Source organism: Semicossyphus pulcher, unplaced genomic scaffold (assembly GCF_022749685.1).
Source record: "Semicossyphus pulcher isolate SPU_LCO1_2020_fin unplaced genomic scaffold, fSemPul1.0.p SCAF_19, whole genome shotgun sequence".
NCBI lineage: Eukaryota > Metazoa > Chordata > Actinopteri > Labriformes > Labridae > Semicossyphus > Semicossyphus pulcher.
In genome coordinates, this window is record NW_027211692.1 from 21,776,733 (window position 1) to 21,799,066 (window position 22,334).

General features: G+C 39.2%; 1 protein-coding gene and 1 long non-coding RNA gene across 2 annotated transcripts; one reads left to right on the top strand and one right to left on the bottom strand.

The window, feature by feature from the left end:
- Positions 1-3,552: 3,552 nt before the first annotated feature.
- On the bottom strand, positions 3,553-9,713 carry snrpd2 (small nuclear ribonucleoprotein D2 polypeptide). Its single transcript, XM_069668525.1, has 3 exons — positions 9,602-9,713; positions 5,391-5,570; positions 3,553-3,985 (listed from the first exon to the last, which is right to left on the bottom strand). Coding segments are annotated over exons 1-3 (357 nt in total). The 5' UTR covers positions 9,604-9,713; the 3' UTR covers positions 3,553-3,810.
- A 9,286-nt stretch (positions 9,714-18,999) lies between these two features.
- Positions 19,000-22,061, top strand: LOC138597335 (uncharacterized). Its single transcript, XR_011308602.1, has 3 exons — positions 19,000-19,061; positions 20,037-20,159; positions 20,239-22,061. It is a non-coding gene; the product is annotated as an uncharacterized lncRNA (long non-coding RNA).
- Positions 22,062-22,334: the final 273 nt, after the last annotated feature.

Below are 22,334 nucleotides of genomic sequence, written 5' to 3' on the forward strand. Positions count from 1 at the left end.
TGAACCAAATGCTCAGTGGCCTAAACCCATTTGTCGAACCAACCACTCTTTTGGCAAAACACATTCTCAGTCACTAAAACACATTCTGCACTGTGATGCACGTGTTGCAAAATGGTTAACATGGCTGGCAAAAGTTATACACAAGTATAACACAGCTGTCATGATTTACTCACAACTCAAAATTGTTCACACTTGTTTCTTATGATGTGATCAAACCAATTGTACAGAATATAAATAGGTCAGTTCAGGGTGCATTGAATGTTGATACCAACAATGGATGGAATCAATCTGAGAGGCAGAGGAGGTAGAGTACGTATACAGTAAGAGGTGGCTGACGAGGAGGGGGAGGATGAGGAAGAGGACAAGGAGAATAAGGAAAAGGACAAGGACGAGGGCGATGAAAAGCTAAATCAAGAACAGTCATTTCAGATGAAATTCGAGAAACAATCATAGACCATGTTCTTGTTCATGGGATGACAATGAGGGAAGCAGGACAAAGAGTACAGCCAAATTGAGCCGATTCCCTGTGGCCACCATCATCAGGACATTCAGGGAAGAGAAGGTAATTGAAGGTTCGCTGTACACATTTCATTCACTGTAGTACATCACTTTGCTAATACAACCCCTGGCAAAAATTATGGAATCACCAGTCTCGGAGGATGTTCATTCAGTTGTTTAATTTTGTAGAAAAAAAGCAGATCACAGACATGACACAAAACTAAAGTCATTTCAAATGGCAACTCTCTGGCTTGAAGAAACACTAAAAGAAATCAAGAAAAAAAAAATGCAGTAGTCAGTAACAGTTACTTTTTTAGACCAAGCAGAGGGAAAAAATTATGGAATCACTAAATTTTGAGGAAAAAATTATGGAATCATGAAAAAAAAACAACAACAAAAGAACACTTCAACACACCACTAGTACTTTGTTGCACCACCTCTGGCTTTTATAACAGCTTGCAGTCTCAGAGGCATGGACTTAATGAGTGACAAACAGTACTCTTCATCAATCTGGCTCCAACTTTCTCTGATTGCTTTTGCCAGATCAGCTTTGCAGGTTGGTGCCTTGTCATGGACCATTTTCTTCAACTTCCACCACAGATTTTCAATTGGATTGAGATCCGGACTATTTGCAGGCCATGACATTGACCTTATGTGTCTTTCTTCAATGAATGTTTTCACAGTTTTTGCTCTATGGCAAGATGCATTATCATCCTGAAAAATGATTTCATCATCCCCAAACGCCCTTTCAATTGATGGGATAAGAAAAGTGTCCAAAATGTCAACGTAAACTTGTGCATTTATTGAAGATGTAATGACAGCCATCTCCCCAGTGCCTTTACCTGACATGCAGCCCCATATCATCAATGACTGTGGAAATTTGCATGTTTTCTTCAGGCAGTCGTCTTCATAAATCTCATTGGAACGGCACCAAACAAAAGTTCCAGCATCATCACCTTGCCCAATGCAGATTCGCAATTCATCACTGAATATGACTTTCATCCAGTCATCCAGTCATCCACGATTGCCTTTCCTTAGCCCATTGTAACCTTGTTTTTTTCTGTTTAGGTGTTAATGATGGCTTTCGTTTAGCTTTCCTGTATGTAAATCCCATTTCCTTTAGGCGGTTTCTTACAGTTCGGTCACAGACGTTGACTCCAGTTTCCTCCCATTTGTTCCTCATTTGTTTTTCTGTGCATTTTCTGTTTTCAAGACATATTGCTTTAAGTTTTCTGTCTTGACGCTTTGATGTCTTCCTTGGTCTACCAGTATGCTTGCCTTTAACAACCTTCCCATGTTGTTTGTACTTGGTCCAGATTTTAGACACAGCTGACTGTGAACAACCAACATCTTTTGCAACATTGCGTGATGATTTACCTTCTTTAAGAAGTTTGATAATCCTCTCCTTTGTTTCAATTGACATCTCTTGTGTTGGAGCCATGATTCATGTCAGTCCACTTGGTGCAACAGCTCTCCAAGGTGTGATCACTCCTGTTTAACTGCAGACTAATGAGCAGATCTAATCTGATGCAGGTGTTAGTTTTGGGAATGGAAATTTACAGGGTGATTCCATAATTTTTTCCTCAGAATTGAGTGATTCCATAATTTTTTCCCTCTGCTTGGTCTAAAGAAGTAACTGTTACTGACTACCGCATTTTTTTTTCTTGATTTCTTTTAGTGTTTCTTAAAGCCAGAGAGTTGCCATTTGAAATGACTTTAGTTTTGTGTCATGTCTGTGATCTGCTTTTTTTCTACAAAATTAAACAACTGAATGAACATCCTCCGAGACTGGTGATTCCATAATTTTTGCCAGGGGTTGTAGAAAGGGGACTTGGGGAAAAACACAAAACCTTTCTTGCATACAACCTTTTACATATAGCAGTAATGTCCATCACTTTTTAGTCTTCTTAGTAGTTTGTGAAAAACTGTAAATTAAAAAAAAGGGTTTTCCAAATGTCAAAGTACTGCTCATGGTGGATTTGTTTGGATATCTCTCTAAATAATATAATTTAAAACAAGGAGTACGGTCTAGACGTATTTTTGTAAAGTGCCTTGAGATAACTTTGGTTACTTTGGTGGATTTGGCGCTATACAACTAAAATGTGATTTGATTGAAATTTGACTTGTTTGCAAACATCTTTGCCCTTTGAAATGCAGGTGCACGATGTTTCACTTCTCCTATTGGTTGCTCAGTTGGCCACTGCCAGTCAAACTAATTTTATACTTTAAAAGTAACATCTAAGCTAATTTTTGTACAAAATCCAGCGGTTTGTGTATCATAACGAAATTGCTGTAGTACTAGTGTGCGTGCGTGAGAGTGAGAGGAACAGATGAGAGTGTGTGTGAACAAGTGTCATGGATATTTAGTTTGGATGAAGTTGAGATTAAAACATTTTATTCATATTGCAACCCCCATAGAAACACCTTAGAATACTAGGGAAAATGTGACTAATTTCTGCAAAATGAGAATACTAGACAGAGAAAAAGCAACACATCAAAAATTCTTTTTGAATATAGACTAGGATTCTAGACTATGTGGGTATGAGGAACTATGAAGATGTGATATTCCTAACCTATTGCTTTAATTTTTTGTGTGAAAAATCAAATAACCTACTACCCCTTGTGACTACAAATAAAGAGTTACAAAACTGGCGCTGTGGCCTCATACTTTCACCGATATGAAACATTTAAATGGATTTGTTCTTAGCTTAGAAATTTCCTTTTCCTGTCTTCAAAAAACGTACTCAGCTTTATGCTTTCAGAAGCTAATACGTTAAGGCACACAAACACTGTGGTCTCTCTTCATGATCTACAATTGTACAGGTGTAGCCCAGGGAGAGATAAGACTCTTCATATTTCCTTGCCTTCGTTTTAGTAGTTGTGAGGTTTGGTATAGATTCAGCTTCAGCCTTACGTTTACCTGCCAGTCCTTTCACAAAATTGGTCAAGCTTTGCTGATAGTGCAGAACTGCGCATTGTTTTTATTGAGCCTATTTTTCAAGCTGAAAGACACTTGGAAGCTTAAAGCAAAACAATAAAACAATACAGAAAACATTTGAATCTAGTCATCACTTTAATTTCTTGAATGAAAATACAGAAGACTTCTCTTCATATTGCAAAACCTGGCATTCTTAGACATGAATGACTCTCCTAGAGTTCAGATGTTTTATCCAATTATGACAGCTGAGTTTCAACTTTAATTAAAAAAACATGTTTCCAATAATTGTAGTCCTTCTAATTTGCCTTCAAATAAGTCAACAAACAAGATAAGAATAAGGCTCTGAGAAGGGTTCAGATTAGCACAGAGAGAGTTCATTTCCCTGTGATAAGAGGATTTCTCAGCACGATGATGACAGAGTCACCCCTCAGGAACATTTTAGAAATGTAGCGGTCCTTATTCACTGGCTTAGACTTCTTCTTTCCCTTTCCACTCTTGGGCACTTCTGTCCACATCTCTTTCACATTCTCCAAGACCATGTTGCAGTGCCTGCATCAATAGTGAGGAGGTAAAATATTGGAACAATGTTATGTTAACAGGTTCATTCTTTAGTGCAGCACTTGATTGTAAAAAAAAATATGTGGCATTCACCAATTTGAGTTGAGGCATTGAGTAAGGTAAGGTATAATGTATAGTAAGCAGGTTGTTATAGGGGAATGGAACCCAAAAAGGGTGCGCAGCATTTTTTCCACTGATGGAGAAAAAGGAGAAGGTGAACAGGATGGCAAAAATCAGCGCAGCACCTGATTGAGGCTTTCTGACTCTTCACTGTCAGGGTTTGATGACATTTTCTTTTTGATTCACCATATCCCATACTTTCTTCCGTTTAATGTTTACGTCATGTGCCATCTTCAGTTTTGTAGAAGTCTGTCCTAGCCTACAGTTTTTGCGTCTTTTAACCTCAATTGATTTCTCTCCGCAGTTTTCGTCTTTCCTCTTTTCCTACTGTAAACAGACCTACGTCAAATTTACTGGACTTCTTTCGGCAGACTGATATGATTACAGTAAGTCTTCCAGATAGTGTGATTAGAGCCGCATCCCTGGCAACGATCTGTTCTTCATAGCCTTGATCTGCTATAGTAAACAGCAGACCTCAGAATTAACCAATCCAAATCAAGTATTTAATTTAATGCAGCTGTGTACTAAAACAGATTAACTCAATGCCTCAAAGGCTGCGTTAAATACTTGAACACAATGCAGTACCACTTGCAAAGCAGAGAAACACACACACAAACACACACAGCCATCGGGCTTCTCTGTTTCTGTGTGTGCGTGTGCGTACGTGCGATGGCATGTCCTTCCTGCAAATTCACTGATTCTGATGCAATGTCTCCTGTTAAATATTGATGTTTTTATGGAACTATTTAAAGGAATTTACACATGGGTATGTGGGTAGTGCTGATTCAGTTCCACAGTGATCTTGGCTTGTTTCAAAATGCAATGTTTTTAACAACAAGCAATTCACCTGCTGCTGTGAAAATGGAATTGCAGCTGAAAATTAGTTGGGAGACTTTGTAAAACGCACAGCTCATGATGAAAGTCAACAAAGAAGACAGATACTGGGAGAGAGAAATAAAATGAAACAGGACGGAACGAGCCACTGTGTGCAGTTACAGCAGAGGTGTAAAATACTTTAAGTAGTTTTGTTAGCATATTTCAATACAATAGAGAATGAAGAACAATTATAATGATGAAATACGACGTACTGTTCTTTAATTAGGGTAATGTCTTTAGTAATAAACCAGGACAGTTAAACCCAACCCAAAGTCAGCACAGTCAAATGTGGTCAAAAACATCAAAATAACCATGAAAGTTTTGGGTTACATCAGTAAAAATACCATCATAAATTAAATGTTATAACACAAGTATGATATATCACAAAACTACTCAGTACCTGTCAAAAGCCTTGACTCTACCAAGCAGCTTTTTGTTGTTTCGGCAATTAATGAGGACCTGAGTGTTGTTCTTCACAGACTGGGTAAGTACAGACAGAGGGCCAGTGTTGAACTCCTCTTCCTCTCTTTTCTGGAGCTCCTCTGGGGTCATCTCTGACTTGGGCTTTGTTAACAGACTCCTGAAAAACGATGCAAATCAATGATTAAAATTTGTATAATAAAAAGTATGATCACAATAGCACAATGGCATTTGTCTGGCATACGAACAGTAAATGTTTCTGAAATTACAACCAATTAATATTATATTGTAAATCAGAATCAGAAATACTTTTTTTTATCCCCGGTGGAAAAATCAGGGAGAAATGGATTAACTATGTTAACTATTAACTCGGCTTCAGCCCACACCTATTTTTCCACTAGAAAACAGTGGAACAATCTTCTGAGTGGTTATCAGTTTTATTGAATTATTGTTTTTTTTTTTAAGTGTGCCAGTCTTTTGTTCAAATCATTGCATATCTTATTGCTTTTGTGTTACCCTAATTGGGTGTGTTTTAATTGCAATTTTACGACACAGTATATACAGGATAAGTAAGACATTTATAGGCATGGAACTCCCTTATGTATTACAAAGGCTCTTTCAACCACTACAGAACGTAATAAAGTACACATTCAACAGTGTTAAAGCTAAGCTAAGAGTTGAGCACACAAGCTATTTTTAGCATCAGATGACTCATTCCTTTCTGGAAAACACACACAAAAGGAAACATTTACCCTTACACAAAGTTTTATGTGACTTGTTTGTTTCAGCTGTGTTCAACAGGTGGATGGTGATCGGTGCAGCCAATCACATCGAATGCCCCCTTACCTCGATGTACCCCACCATTATAATGCACGAGGAGTGCGATGCTGCACGCCAGCAGGGATACACGACTGCGGTGTCTATAACAACAAGGCCGCATTGCACCGATGTTCATTGAAACAAATAAAGAAATCCCCCAACATTTCAATCTTAAACTTTTCACACACACTTCAGTCTGGAATGCAAAGCCCAACATTTTAATCTTAAAAAGTTCACACATACTTCAGCCAGGAATGCAAAGAACTGTGAATGAATCTAAATGCAAGCGTGATATCTCCCTATATAGTCTGACACATATTGAAATTGTGACACGCCTATAAAAAAATCCCCCATCATTTCAATCTTAAACTTTTCACACACACTTAAGGCTGGAATGCAAAGAATTGTGAATGAATCTCAATGCAAGTGTAATATCTCCCTATACAGTAGTCCGACAGAAATTGAAATGGCCTATAACTTGACTATGACTCAAGTAGTGGTGTATCAGATCACAGTTGATCCATGATCTGTATAGATCACCCCACACGATTCGGCACGCAGGTGATCCACGGGACTGAGGTAAAGTTCAACAATCCTGAAATACACGTGAAATACAGTGTTACTTCCACTAAATCCCAACGTAGAGTTACAGTGAAAAGAGTCAACACAATGTGTTGTGTTTTATTCTGATGTACAGTTAAAGGTGTGGACTTGATGTAGCGTGATGCAGAAGTTGATGATCATGTATCGATGCAGTGACAGAACGTTAAGTTTGGGGATATTAGCAGCTGCTGCAGAGCTAGCTTACACATAGTGCTGCAAATAGGTGTATCAGACCACGTAGATCCGCTCTATAACTATACAACAGCCCACGCTTTTTTAAATATTTCTATGCGAGGTGTACGTATTTCACTATTACACTAGCTACTTTGTATCAAACAGGGCTTCCACGTTTCCACTTTCACTCTAATCATGTCGGCTTTTCTTTTAAAAGTACAAGCTGGTGGATGTTTGTGATAACAATTGGTCACTTATCGTTAATGACTGAAGTATTTATTTTAAACCAGCAGTAATCCACACACTTGGTTTCATTGCATAGTGTGGGGCCCAAAAACTGAAGACCTAATCCCAAAAAGAAAGCTCACTGTTATTTCGTAGTGACTTACACGTGCTGCACGTGAAGCAGTGAAACACAAAGATACACAGAAATCCCTTTATGAACAGTAAGCATATATTGTGTTCACTGTAGACATACAGTGACAAATATTTTTTGTAGATTACAATTTGTTTTGATGACCTGCCTGTTTTTTAATGCCGTCTTTATGAAGCACTTTGTAGCTTGGATTTTTGCAGATCCATAAAATGATCTGATCCGTGTGTGTGTGTGAAATGTTTAAGATTAAAATAATGGGGAATTTCTTTATAAGGCGTGTTGCAATTTTAATATGTTGCTCTTTTTATTTTACAACATGGACTGAGACAAAAGTACTCTCTCCACGTCACTCCCGACTGGGAAAATGTGTTAACATCCAAATGAATCCGGTCAAAACTTAATGGGACAAATAAGCCGGTTAAACTAACACAATTGCCTTTTTAACAATTATGATGAAGTGATTCATATAAGGTATCCAGGTATGTTTTGCTTGTGCTAGCTGACGTAGAAGTACTCGCCACTCGACTCAAAATCACTGCGAGTGATTTATCGGTATAATGGGGTGTATCCTATGGTGATGTTTTACTTAAGGGGTGGTGGGTGGGGTCTGCTTCTTCCAATACGGTTACGACATTATAACCAAGGCGATCGATTCGCCTTTTAGAGAAGACCGAAAGCTTCTCCAACCCGAATATTATATATATATATATATATATATAAGAATATTATATATAAAAATGTTGTTAATCTAGGGTTACCATACGTGCCGATAAAATCTGGTCTCGTTTCAAGCTCCTTGTCCCGAGTCCTAACAAATATCTCTGAAACAGTAATATTGATCAGGCCTTGTCCCGGTTTTGACCATTTGAAATAGAAAAGATGCAACACTGATTCATCTGTATATATGTCAATCAATGTCGTTGCCAAGGCTGTTGCTGTTTCAACCAATAGAAAACATCACTAACGCATCACCAGCCAAAGTTCAATAGTAATTTGTTTGAACATGTGACAATCAAATGGTGTGCGGCTGTTGCTTCCCTTGCTAATCTTAGGTAGGCTGTCACGCCATTTTTATGTTTCCATTCATCTGTTTAAGTTACATTGGCCTCAAGGTATTTCCAGGTCTACCTTGTTTTTGTTAAAACGACTTCCAGTCAAGACTTCCTTTTCCGCGTGCTGCATTGTTTACAGAAAAAGAACCCGCTTTTCCTGTGATTTACTTTAAGTAACGGTTCTTACCTTTGCCGAAATTTAAACATCATGATGTAGATTAGTATAAAGAAAAAATGCTTTGTCCCGTCTGTCCTCAAGAGGAGAAGAAAACTACTTTTAAAATGCTCATTTGTTGAACCGAGGTCGGATTGATCATCTGATGATGCATTCAAGATGGTCGGGAAATCTGAACACTCATCAGCTTTGGTGACACAGCGTCAACGGAATTTATCTCAAGTTGAATTTTAGATCTAGTTCGACTTGTTGGCTGAACTTACATACAGACCTCTGTTTATAGAGATTAATAAGAAGGTAAATCATTGTCAGATGACGCTGATGGGATCCGCCTGCTTTTGCTCTCCACCCAGACTGTTTTTCCTGCATATGTCGCAGCCTGCTGCTACGTGATTGGTCAATATTACTCAGGCTACAAGCATATTACAAACGAAAACCAGAACACTTGCCATTCCTAAAATCCACGTCCCTTTCCACAAATTCTATATTTCTATAATCTGTCAATAGAAATTACCGATCTGGAAATAAATACTCTTTGGCGACATGATTTTTCATTTGCTGAGGCACATGGGTGCACTGATGAAATATCCAGTTGAACCATGAGCTCATTCATATGGGTTTGCGGTAAAATCAAAGTGTCCCTATTTGGAGGTTTGAAAATATTGTCACCCTAAGCTAATCACAAAAAGGGAAATGCATTTAACTTTTATCTTTACGAAACACAATTGTGTACATTTTGACCCGTAACTTCACAATTTCTCCCCAAAAGCGTTTCGTAAATAAGTTTAGCGTAGTAAAGCAAACAGGATGCAAAGGGTTTATCAACTCCAGCTAACTGGCCTTGGTTCCTGTGGCTAGCATTGCTAACTCCGTAAATGCTAGCCCTGTTAACATTGTAACTGTTAACTACGGGCTGCTGTGTTTCGGATATCAGGTCCTGTGATCGATAGTGCCTTCTTTGCCATAGACAGACTATCATTATAGATACTTACATGGTTTATAAAGACTGTTTTCTCAGATTTGATCCCGCTCTTCTCCGAAGGGTGCCTTTGTATCTGCAACGATTCAGCTAAAGGCGCGTGGAGTTAGCTACTTCCGGGTGATATAGAACTTCGGCTGCTGGAACCAGTGTTGCATAGGAAGATTCCAAACTGAGTGAAACGACCCGGAAGTGTATGGGGCGCCGATTTATTTATTATTATTTTTTTGCCAAAGCTTTATTTCTTTCAATAACTTACAGTGCTGGAAATATACATTGACAATTGTTTTATCATAAGTATATGAACACAAAAAATACATTATACAAACAAAACAAACTAATTATAGGAATAGAAAGAGCAAATAAGACAAAAGGATGCCAGGGGTCAACACAAATTAGTAAGAAAAAGCATCTTAAATAAAAACATTAAATTGGGAGCACAGGTTTACCGACTTAATTGCTTTTTTGTTCATTGATGAGGTTATTGTCTGGACATATAGTTCCATTTCTTTCTTAAATGCAAAGAAATTAGGTTTTACGTGAGCAAATTTGCATTTGTGAATATAAAACTTAGCATGAAATCAAATTTGATGAATAATATAGTTTCTATTCTTTTTCAAATACTGTGCTTAACCTGACAAAACAAAAAAAAACATTTTCCAATACAAGAACAAAATCTGACACGATACTATCCAAAATAAACCTACAAATATCTTGCCACAGTTTACGGGCATGTATACATTTCCAGAATAGATGGACAACATTTTCACTATGGGAGTCACAAAAGGTACAGTTTAAATTAATATCCAGCTTGAATTTAACAAAAAAGGATCTAACAGGGTAGCATCGATTAATTATTTTAAATGAAACTTCTTTAACCTTATTGACCTAGAAAACATTTTGTGGGAGAGCCTATACTTTTTTCCAGCATAAATTGTTCACACGACTATTCCAAAAAGTTGTTCCAGGTGATGCAGAAACAATATCACATTGAAACAGAGCATGGATCTTACGGTTGTTATAACGACCAGATGGGTTACAGCAATGGGTGACTCAGCTACATCAGAGAGGAAATATCAAGAACAGAAGCTGGTATATAACTTCTTAACAGCACAGATACACCAGATGGGATAGCATCGAAGACTATAGCATACTGTTTAGAGATCTTCTTTTGTAAAGTATGTCCATATTGTTCCATAGAGAATCACAGTGCGGAGAGAAATTATGCTTATATATCATAGACCATGCAAGCAATACTTGTTTGTGGTTAAAGAGACGAACAGGAATCTTTTCAATTTTATAATTGCACTCTATAGAAATTTTAATCAACCAACTTGAGAGAATATATGATAAGAAATACAGTTCCACATTGAATCTGGATTTTTTTTAAAATTGGATCATCCAGTTTATCTTAAAAGTGTTGTTCAGAGTATTGAAGTCAAGAAAGTCTTGGCCTCCATTTTCATATGTATTCATAACAACTGATTTCTTTATGTAATGTGTTTTATTTTTCCATAGGAAATTGAAAAGCATATCTATTTCTTGGATAGTCTTATTGTCAATATGTAAAGGGAGAGCAACATAGGTAAGATGCCCTCTGCTTCTGTTATTAAAGGTCTGCCTTTGAAAGAAAGATCCCTTAAAAGCCACTGGTTGAATTTCCTTTGTACTTTTTCTATGATTGGTGTAAAATTCAATTTACTTCTGTTTTTTTTATTTTTGTTAATAGAAATCCCAAAATATGTCACTGTATCTTTGACAGGAATGTTTGAAAAACAGTGAAAAACAGACTCTTTCACTGCCAGTAATTCACATTTACTTTTTACTAATTCACTTCTAAGTTGTTGAATAGAGTTAACTTTTGAGTGAAATCTTTCTAATTTAAAAAAATACGCACAATGTTGCTCCCCCTTTTCCATCCATTTTTGTCTCGATCTAATAAAGGCACCCTCTGCTTTAAGTCTATACATATTATCAAGCTTATTTTGATAATCAATAAGAGTTTCTTTTTCATTTGTTGAGAGATTCTCAGGAGGCTTTTGGGGAAAGAGAGGTGATGATGGATATTACATTCTCTTCATCTTTTCTCCTGGATTTGGCTAGATCAGAACTGTATTTCCTTCGGTACTCGGCAATTTCAAATTTCATAAGCTCTCATTTAGTACAATATTTTTATCAGTTTGAGCCTCAATCCAGTACCGCTGTATCAATCTCTTTATTTCAACTCTTACAACTTCATATTTTAATACAGAAACTATTTAATTTCCAGTGTGAATTATGGAAATTACATGAGGAGGGGAACAAAGGAATATGAATGTGAATAGCTTTGTGATCTATTAGCGGAATGGTCAGAATTTGTGTTGTTGTATTTTCTTCAAGATTTTTGGAAATTACCCAATAATCAATTCTAGATTGAGTGGATCTTGTCATGTTTGACCGTGTATATTCAGAAACTTTTCTCTCCAAATTGTCATGCCTCGTCATTTTCCTTTAGTTAAGTTACCATTTTTGTCTCGTTCTTTCATGTTTTGTCATTTCCTGTTTTATTTTGAAAGTAACCCTGTTCCCTCTTGTTTCAGAGCACTTTACTTCCTACCCCTGTGTTTCCCGCGTCTGGTGATTGTCTGGCCCCTCCCTAATCGGTTTCACCTGTCATTCTCTTTCTCATGTTTAAATAGTGGCGTCTCCCTTTGTCCTGTGCCAGTTCGTACTTGTCTCTATGTCAGTCGTCCCAGCAAATCCCTTGATCCATGTTCCATGTTCCATGTTCCTGTTCCAAGAAAGGTCTGTGAGAGTTCTAGATAAGAGACTATTTTTGTTTCTGCAATTTTGTCATCTCAGAGATTTTCTTTGTTTAAATAACTTGTCAGGTTTTGCTCTATTTAGAGTGATTTTCATTTCTTTATTAGATTTAGGTATTTTGTTTTCTAGGTTAGAGTTCTCCTCTTAAGTGATTTTTAGTTCTGTATTTTGATAGGTCTTTTGGTTTTCTTGTTCAGAGTTTTATTCCTTTCATGAGAGCTTTTCGGTTTATTTAGAAGTCAGGTTTGATATCAGGGTGAGTTCAGGTTTTCTTCATATTATTTTTGTGTCTTTTGATCTGTGAATTTATTGTAAGTAAATATATTTTATTTACTTTGATTCCTAGTCTGTTGTCGTGCTTTTGGGTTCTCTTTTGTCTAGGCAGATTGTTACACAAATACGTATTTGGTTGAATCTTTGCATGAAAAGCTTTAAATAAGCACTTGTGTTATTTTGCCTTGATGGCCATCTGTCAATCATATTATCCAGGGCAATGTTAAAGTAACCACCAATTAAAAGGATGGCATTAGGGAACTTTCCTAACCACAATATTAGTTTTTCTCTTCTACCCAAACTGGGGAAGAGTGTAATGCTTAAATGCTACTTTTTATCCCCACGGTCTGAAAACAGGACTGAAACGAAAAAGACCAAGAAAGCTATGTAACATCTTTAGAGTCACTAACCTTCCCCATACCTGAACTGCAGGGATATCCTTATTAATTGTCTTTTATTCTTCACCTTCATAACAGTTTTGTATGATTAGAATGGAGGAAGTATCTCTCGATTTTCATTGAAGCCGCGTCCTCCCACGACACTTTTCCCTCCTTTCGGGCCGCTTCCACCACTGGCCACAGCTTCTTCCGATTTTCCCTGTCGATTCTGCAGAGGTCCTCAGCAAAGCGCAGGCCGTGAAAATGGTGTAGGTAGCAGCAGGGAAGGAGAGTGTGGTTGGGAGACGCTGAGTTCAGGAAATCATGTTTAATTGTAATCAACTGTACTGTGAGTGTAAAATGGGTGAAAGTTCAGAAGGATGGAATGATGATATGGAATGGGATTTTGCACTTAATAGGAAAAAGGAAAGACAGGAGAGGAGTGGCCGAAGGGCAGACTGGTCAGTCAAAGCAGTAATGGAGAAGAGCGTTAGAAATGACTGAGGATGAAGTTAAAGAAATCAGAGGGGGAAATGTAATAGATGTCAAGACATTCCAGACAAGCAAAGGTGGCGTGAAGAAGGATAGTCTGTCTATGATGGTGCAGTTTGAGAACATGCTTCCTAAAGAGGCCAAAATGTGTTGGATTAATTTAGAGTACATGAATATATTCCTAACCCGATACGGTGCTTTAAATGTCAGAAAATGGGACATGTAGATCAACAGTGTCACAGTAAACAAAGATGTGCTAAATGTGGAGATGAACATGAAATGTGCAAAAGATGCTAAATTGAAATGCTGTGGGGACTGAACATAGCGCTGCGTTTTGGGGGTGTGCAGTCAAGGTCAAAGCAAAGGAGGTACAGAAATACGAAATAATATTTCTCATGCTGAAGCTCTAAAGAGAATAAACCAGGAAATGCAAAGTTCAAAAACGGAGAAAGAGATGACAAGTGTTGATGGGCGGAGCAAGTGACAGCCAGACTTTGCCCCAGAGAGCTAATAGGCCTATAAGCGAAAGAATGCAGAACAGATAGAGCTCCCTTCATACAGCAGATACAATGGGTCTGTTTTGATCCCCAAAAGCAATCGAAGGTCTCCATGATTCGCATACCCTGCCGATGTTGACTCTAGTTTTCCCCCTGACGTCTCGGTCACATTGCTATTTGGCGAGACGGGTCTTCACTAGTTAAAACTTTATTTTTTATTCTTGTGTGTAGTTTGTGTTGGTGTTGTTGTGGGTGCTGTCGTTTGTTGGCATTATCCACATCTCCATGACGGCTTGCGTTATCTCACGTTGCACACTGTTGACTGTAGTGGCGGAGAATGAGCTCTCAGCAAAGGTATTCGCGAACGAGTCCCTAGTGCTTTACATATAAATCAGCTCACAGGCTGTTAGGGGCAATGGAGGAAGTTGGGGAAGGTCTCAATTGATCAGTTCTTCTACTATCCCTTCACACACTGGCAAAAAAAATTAAATTTGATTGATGTATTCATGTGAAATCTTACATAGCCCCTTTAATGATGGAAAAGGGACACGTTTAGACTTAAACACAAATACTCTCTTAGATTTAACATTGGTATCTAGAAACATAGCATGTTAATTTGAATGGAATGTTAATGTAAGTTCTAGCATAGTTTCACGGTACAGATGAATCACTGTCGGGGTGGAACTGAGTGACAGGATGACAATAGGCTTGTTCGAGATAACTGCCGGCTCGCCTTAAAGCCCCTGGAAACTCAGCTTGAAATAGCAAAAATGCATATATGATATCAGTTGTGAGTGTGTCATAAAGCATCCACAAAAATCTGAGGGAAAATAAACGTTCAGAACCACTAGAAAATCTTCTTGGAAAAACAGCTCGTTTGGCTGTGCAGACAATTTCTCAGACTGTGTAGGCGTGGCAGCTCCCGTGTTGATTGACACCTGCCGGGGTCCGCCTGAGTTCTCATGACAACTGTCAACACAACAAAGGCGCATGGGAAAGCAGTGTTTCCTCTAGGATTTTTTTCAGCAGCAGGGTAGAGGGTTTGTTGTACCACCCAGGTATGTGCGCATGTGAACATATCAAAACTATTGCTGTCAGGTGATTAAAAAAATGAATCTAATTAATTACAGGCTTTGTGATTAATTGATTTCAATCTCATATATCAATGATTTCTGTGAGAAGCATATAACATGAAGACTTACCCTCTTTCTAGATGGTTATTTCTTACTTCCATACTTTAATTGTATACTTTCTTCTTCACCTCATTAAGTTTTAATTCACAAACTACTTAAATCTGATCACTTTGCTTCAGTCCCCCAACACACCTGCACCTCTGCTCCCTGCACCACTACTGGCCCCGCTCAACCCCCCCGCCCCCGCTTCTGTCTGTCTCTCTGTCTGCTGTGTTGACTGTCTTCATCAGCAGTCTGTTTAATTAAGTCACAAAAGTTACATATTTTCTCTTTCGCAATTCAGTCCTCACGTGAGTCGCGTGTGCACGAGGGACGTTATTAATGGCGTAGCGATCTAAACGATCGATCGTTACCAAATGACATCTCCTTATATAAGCTTTATAAAGCGCGATAATCAATGTATTTACAGGAGGGAGGTACGGAGTTAGACAGACAATATCTCCTCATTTCAGTATAATATTGTGCAGCTTGCTGGAGGGAGATCGCCAGGGAGCTGAAAGTTTGATACTGAGCGCACAGCTGATATGGGGACGTGGATTGTTTACACTCCGTATTAGAACTGCATATGTATGCCGATGTCAGCGATGCGGAGCGGACCCTCTTTTGCCATTAGAAGTAAACTGGTTCCGCTGTTGTTTATGTGGTTGCCAAGACTTCACGAGTTCACTGTTTCAGTGGTCTTCCTCAATGAGGAGAGGATGGACGATCGTTGATTTGCAGCGGAAATCTCCAAAGAGTCGTTCAAATACAACTTCTGAAGCAGCGGCTGCAACAATTCATTAAATGTATGTGGCGGAAACACTGCTGCTTCTCCAAGTCCGCCGCATTTAGAAATGACACGTTGTAATCTTAGATGGTGGATGTGCACCCGGGGACAGCACACACAGGCATGATGGGGAAAAAAGGCGATCGTTAGGTAGGTAACTGCAACAGGTATATGCAGAGGTTCAAGGTATGTGGACACGAATTAGCGCAGACTCAGAGAGAGGGATTGTTTGCCAGCCCAGAATTGTTATTGCACCTGTGAGGGCGGGGCAACTGCTGTTGATTATTTCAGGATTGGTTCCAGAAAATTTATGACGACATAAATATCTTCACTGACCACGCCCAATTTAACCCCAGCGTCAGGGAAGTTAACAAAGTAAGAATGGCAATAACTCCAGTTTGGATTAGAAGTCATTTCTAAAACTTTTAACATGCTTACAAGTATGTACATAAGACTTTAAATTGCATAGTGAGAAGGATTTTGTGAATTTGGGTTTCCAGGGGCTTTAACAACAGGCAAGAGTAGCCGATTGCAGTCGGGGGAGGAGTCATAAAGTTTGCTGCTTGCCTCATCAAGCATCTATAATATCAACACCTCACTGTAAATTGAAGTGTTGTTGTTGTTGTGGTTACTATCATTATTATTTTAATTGGATTTCATAAGTTCTCATTATTTTATTCAGGGCTTTTGTTAGTTATTTCGATATAAACGTCATTGCATTTATGTTTATTAAGAGAGTGTTCATGAGGAATGAGTAAAGCATTACATTGTGAATAACAGTACTTTGATAAAACTGTTTGGTGTCTGTCTGACACTTCATTTCACTTCACTTCAAGTTTAATAAATAATGATGACGTAGCCACTTCCGCTAACCCAAACACACACTTAACTTACCAAAAAAACAGCAAGGATCCCGCACACCGGCGTGTTTAACAGCAGAATAGCTTCTCTGTGTTGGTCTGAGGTTAATGTTCACAGGTATGGAAACTTCAATGACTGCAGTGATCGTTTTAGTTACGTTTCCACTCGTGGATCGTCCTCCACTCTGCTCACCCAGAACTGATTGACCATGATAATAACTAGTTATAATGACATAAACTATGTTTGAGAAAAATGTATCAGCCGTGTATTTTGATTTTATAGTTTGACCCATGTCCCACCTGTTAACATGGAGGAGGCGGGCCTTATGACTTATACTGCAGCCAGTCAGCAGGGGGCGCCCGAAATGTTTTGGCTTCACTTTTAGAGAGCTGTCATGTCGTCCATCTTTTTATACAGTCTATGGTGGAGAGCAACTGCGGTGCCTGGCCCTGAAAACTGCGACCGCCTCACTCCCACGGGACTTAAAAGCCTTGCGCAGTTGAGTTTTCAGAGCAAGTCGGACAACTTCGTCGCACAATTACTGAACTGAAACAGGCGGAACACTGTGAGAAGGCGGGAGCTGGCCAAGGGCCAGGAGACGAGGCTGGGAAACGTGGAAGATGCTACCGTCTGGGAACATCGCATGTGGAGCGGTGGTCCATGGGTGGCTAGGTTAGACAGGTAAGTCCACTCCCTTGTATTTAGAGTACGGCCAATTTTGTTGCATCTCCTAATTAATATATGTACGGCGCCGCGCTCTGGACATACCTAGACCGGCGACAGAACCAGGACATATGAATTGAAGCGAAATACGCGGAGCTAGCTGGTGACCGTGACAATAGGAAGTGATCATCTTCCAATTTGCTGTTCCCTAAATGTTAATGTGCAAGCCCAAAAAAGATACATGTTTAAAAAATGGTGCTTTGGAAAAGCCGACTGGGGAAAATTCCAACAGTGCTGTATAGAGGAAGCTAACTCAATATCAATGGATGGAAATATAGAGGAATGTGTTTCTGTAGTTACTTAACTAATGTTGAATGCTGCATCTAAGAGCACACCCATGAGTACAATTACTGGAAACAGAAAAGTTGTGCCTTGGTGGAATGAATAATGTACTAAAGCTGAGAGCAAAAGAAAGCATTACAAGCAGTGGTGTAGTCTAGTTTATTGTAGTGGGTATACTCTGATTTTTCCCTGCCCAACTCAACTCTATGTGAAGGAGATGTGTTGCACTGCGTGAGGCAAATGGTACTGACTGGTTTGAAATCAGTTCTTTCACACTGTTACCGTACTGCAGAGCATATATGCGCACTCCAAAAAACGTGGCGGCTGGCTTGACTGTTATTCGAAGTGGAGGCTGGCTTGACTCCAGTAAAACAAGAAATAACATCACAGCAGGTGGGAAAATGCCAATTTTTACAGTAGAAATAAACATGTTTACAGCCTGGTAAATAGCTAATTTTATTGTTCAAGATAGGGGGGTGATTTTTTTTATAACACACCCATTTTAATTATATTAAATCCTTAAATCATAGGGGCCGGATCACTTGATTGACAGGTGGATCCTGCTGGCTGTGTGCTAGACGTCAACACAGACACTGACACTGAGCTTAACTTCACCTGTTTGTGTTATTGGAGACTTTTGGGGATTTTTTCATTCAAAGTTTGGACAAATAATCTGTCTCTGTGGGATTTATGGAACTTTATGGCTGTGCAAGAAGTCAGAGTATGGAGCTAATTTCCTGCCAAAACTTAACAAACAAACTAAACATGTTTCACAAATGCCCTACCATTCACAAACAAACATTGTATGGTTTGTAAATACAAAACACCATTAACAAACTAATGTATTTTGTTTTGCAAATACAAAACATACCTATAAAACAAATACACAATACATCACGCTTCAGAAACAAATGGAGAATGTCTTACAAGTACAAAAATAAAAAATATATATCTTACGGGTACAAAAACATAAATCCTCGAGTACAAAAAACATATCTTACAAGTACAAAAACAATCACGTGACTTTTGGGTAATAGTAATTCGCCCATCAGCAGGGGGCGCTATGAGTCTATTTCAATCATAGACTGAAAGTAAACCAACAGTCCGTAAACGCACCAGGAGCCACTGCCCACCAGAGGATGGTGGCGTACTACAGGCTGTCGACCATACAGCCATTGCTAACGACAGCAAAATGAGCGGCCAACAGGTGAGTTTGTGGTTGTTGCTGGTGAAAAACCAAATGTTAAGTAAACTCTACAGTTACTGTTTAGTGGGTATGATAATAAATACATGTATGAAACACAAGTGCATGACCGCAGGAGCTAATCTAGCTTACACAAAGTTTGGCTAATTTTCATTTCAGTTTCCAGCTAACTTCGTCTACCATTTCACGTGCAGCTCTTCTCACCGTCAGAGTGTCAGTTCATATAGGGTACATTAATCACACAGTTTAAAACATTAAAAATGTCTTCAAATGTAACTACGCTGATACTTCATTGTAGGTGGGCATGTAAATCTAGCTAGAAATGTCTACAAAAATACACAAATGAAACACTGGGCCTTAAACCACGAACACTGGGTAAATAATGAGAGAAAATTGGGGAATTTTCGCAGTGGACGCACTGGTAGGGACCATGCTTCCCTCTAACTTCGGAGTAGAAACCCGATGTGTCTAAACTGTGAGTTTCCACCCGGAAAGGAATATTGTCATTAGCGTACAGTCACAGTGATTCGGCCTGTTAAGTTGTGAATAATGTAAAGCGAGCCAATCATTGTTTCGATGCCAGACAACAACGCGGAGCGGAGGTGCCCGACCCCGACGCGCTAATAGCCTCAATGGTGGATTAAAACAGTAATTCCCCCCCTCTTTTCTTTATTTTTGTTTGTATGTATGTTTTTCTAGAAGCCCGAGTATGCGAATGTGGCAGATTGAGTGCTGCTCCACCTCCACTCAATCAATACCACCTGTGCCTGATTACGCAGTGGTGCCACCTGTTATTAGTCGCGCTTTCGCGGGTGCGCACACTATTGCCTGGCGTTCACTGAGAGAGGGCTTGCTGGCGTGCTCCGGTTGTTTGCCCCAAGCGGGATGTGTACGGTAGGCGTGAGTGTTGCTATACTTAGAGACTGATTTTATTGTGCATCATGGTGTTACAGCTGCGGTGATTTTGTGGCTCCACAGCGTGTCGGCCGTGTTGATTGGTGCCGCTTTGTGAGGAGGTTGAGGAGTGTGGAGTCTGCTCTCTGCCCTCACCAGGAAACCGTGAAGGTGTTTTGGGCCAGGGGTTAAGCTCTCTTCGCTCGGGTAAGCTGGCTCTTTTGTTACCGACGTCTGCTGGCTTATTGTCCTCGTGTTGAATTTGTCCTGCTCTGTCCTGCTGTAGCTGCTGAGGCCACAGTTTGTCTCTCCTCTTCCCCCTGCGCTCTGTGTGGGGCTGCGCTGCCACGGCTCGGTGACGCGGACTACCAGCTGGGCATCATGAAGGACGGCTGTCCACGGCCCCCCAGCCCTGGTGCGGTCGCCTCGTCTCCGCCGTCTTTTCTGCTGCCGCGTGGTCTACATGTAGATTAAAGGGACACAGTAATTCTGCCGTGTGCCCACGCAGCTCCGGGTTTTCCATCCCACCACAACTCTTACTGATTTGATTAATTCCTTTCTGTCTTCGTTTATTTGGGTTTATTCGTTTGGGTTAAATATTTTCTTTTGTGGTTTATTTAGTTTAATATTCAGCTGTTGGGTTCGTGTGCTTATTTAAAGGGAATATTATTCCTGGTCCCTGCTCACAGCTGAGTTTTTGGTGTTAAGTTTCTTTTTGTTCATTATTATCTTGTTACTTTGTTTTCTTTTCCAGAAGACATACATACAGATGGCATTAGGAAAATAACAGCTTGAAGACACTCCAATTAATTTGAATAGGTAATTGAAGACACTGTACCAAAGTTCAACTTAAACGCGTCTTTCAGCTTCTGCATGACTCTGGAAAACAGGAAACCGTTCACTACCTCTCCGATGGCAGGATCACCTAGTTATTAGAACAAAACGTTAATGTTCTGGGTTAGGGTCAGGGTAAGGGTTCTTTGTTAGAAAAAGACTGCACATGACAAATTCAAAATGAACTAAAAGGGGAAAAAAATGTATCTTCAAGTCTGCATTGCAGAGGACTTGCCCACCCTACATAGCGTGCTTTATAGAATGCAATAAAAGCCATTTCTTGGTCTGAGACGCTGTCCCTGAGGTCAACATGCAAGTGCAGTGGTTTCTCAGGTTATTCATTTTGATTAAATACGTTACATGAGTGTAACAGTATGGCTCTGACTTGTTTTGAGCAGTTTCAACTACATTGCAATACTTAAAAAAATCTTGTTTTATTTTATATTCAACAACAATAAGCAGAATGTATACAAAGAGCAGCATTCTCCTTTACTGTGAACATATTTTATATATATTTTATAGCATCCACTGATGACCTGAAGGCACTCATGAAGTTCTGGGTTGGATGGGAAGTTCCTACCAGTGCCCTCACAGTGGAAGTGATCCATGGTAGCCTACCAAAATCATCCACATGCTTTGAGACACTCCGTCTTCCTGCCCACTATCAAGACTTCCTAACATTTAAGAAAGACTTGACGGCATGTGTCAACACAAATGACACTGGATTTGGGCTGGTGTAAATGGTAAACTGTAATTTCAGAGCTTGTACCTAAGCTACTGTTGTTATCTGTCTTGACAGCTGTTACTGCATGGTGTTAGTGAAGTTTGTGTTAATGTGTTAATTCTGTGCGTCTCTGCAAATTGCTAGGATTGTTTGAATCTATTTCTATGATATGCAGTTATTTTAAATAGGCCTTTCCAATTGTGCCTTAGAGAAACAAACCTGTACACATGGTTTAAAAAGGCTGTGGACTATACAGTCACATTTCTGCTCAGGAATGTTATTGAATAAGAAGCTTCCTGTCCTTTAAACTACAATGTGCCTTATCTTTAGTTTTTTTTTTAGTTCAGTTTTTGGATGCTTGCTTTTATTTGAGTTTGAAAATAGGCCCTTAAAATTACATTTTGGAAAAGGGCATGTTCATTTTGTTATCAAAGGCTGGAAAACAAACACTTGAAATTAAAGCAGTCCTCTGGCGATGAAATAAAAAAACTGGAAATAATAAATGGCATGTTTGTTACACAGGATTGAAAAATAAAGTTCTTAACGTTTTAACTGCCCTTGAAATGTCTGTTGCCTATTTTATTTTACATTTAGTGTAAGCCTAGTATGTGTTGGATGTGTTGGATGTCCAAGATACGGCCCGCGGGCCAGATGCGGCCCGCCAGGAGGTCTCATCAGGCCCGCGAGACATTTTGGGGGACAGGAAGAAAAAACCAAACCAACAAAACAAAAATATAAAAATAAAATAAATACAAAATATATATATACACATATATATGTGTGTGTGTGTGTGTGTATACATATATACACCGCTCCTCGGCTCG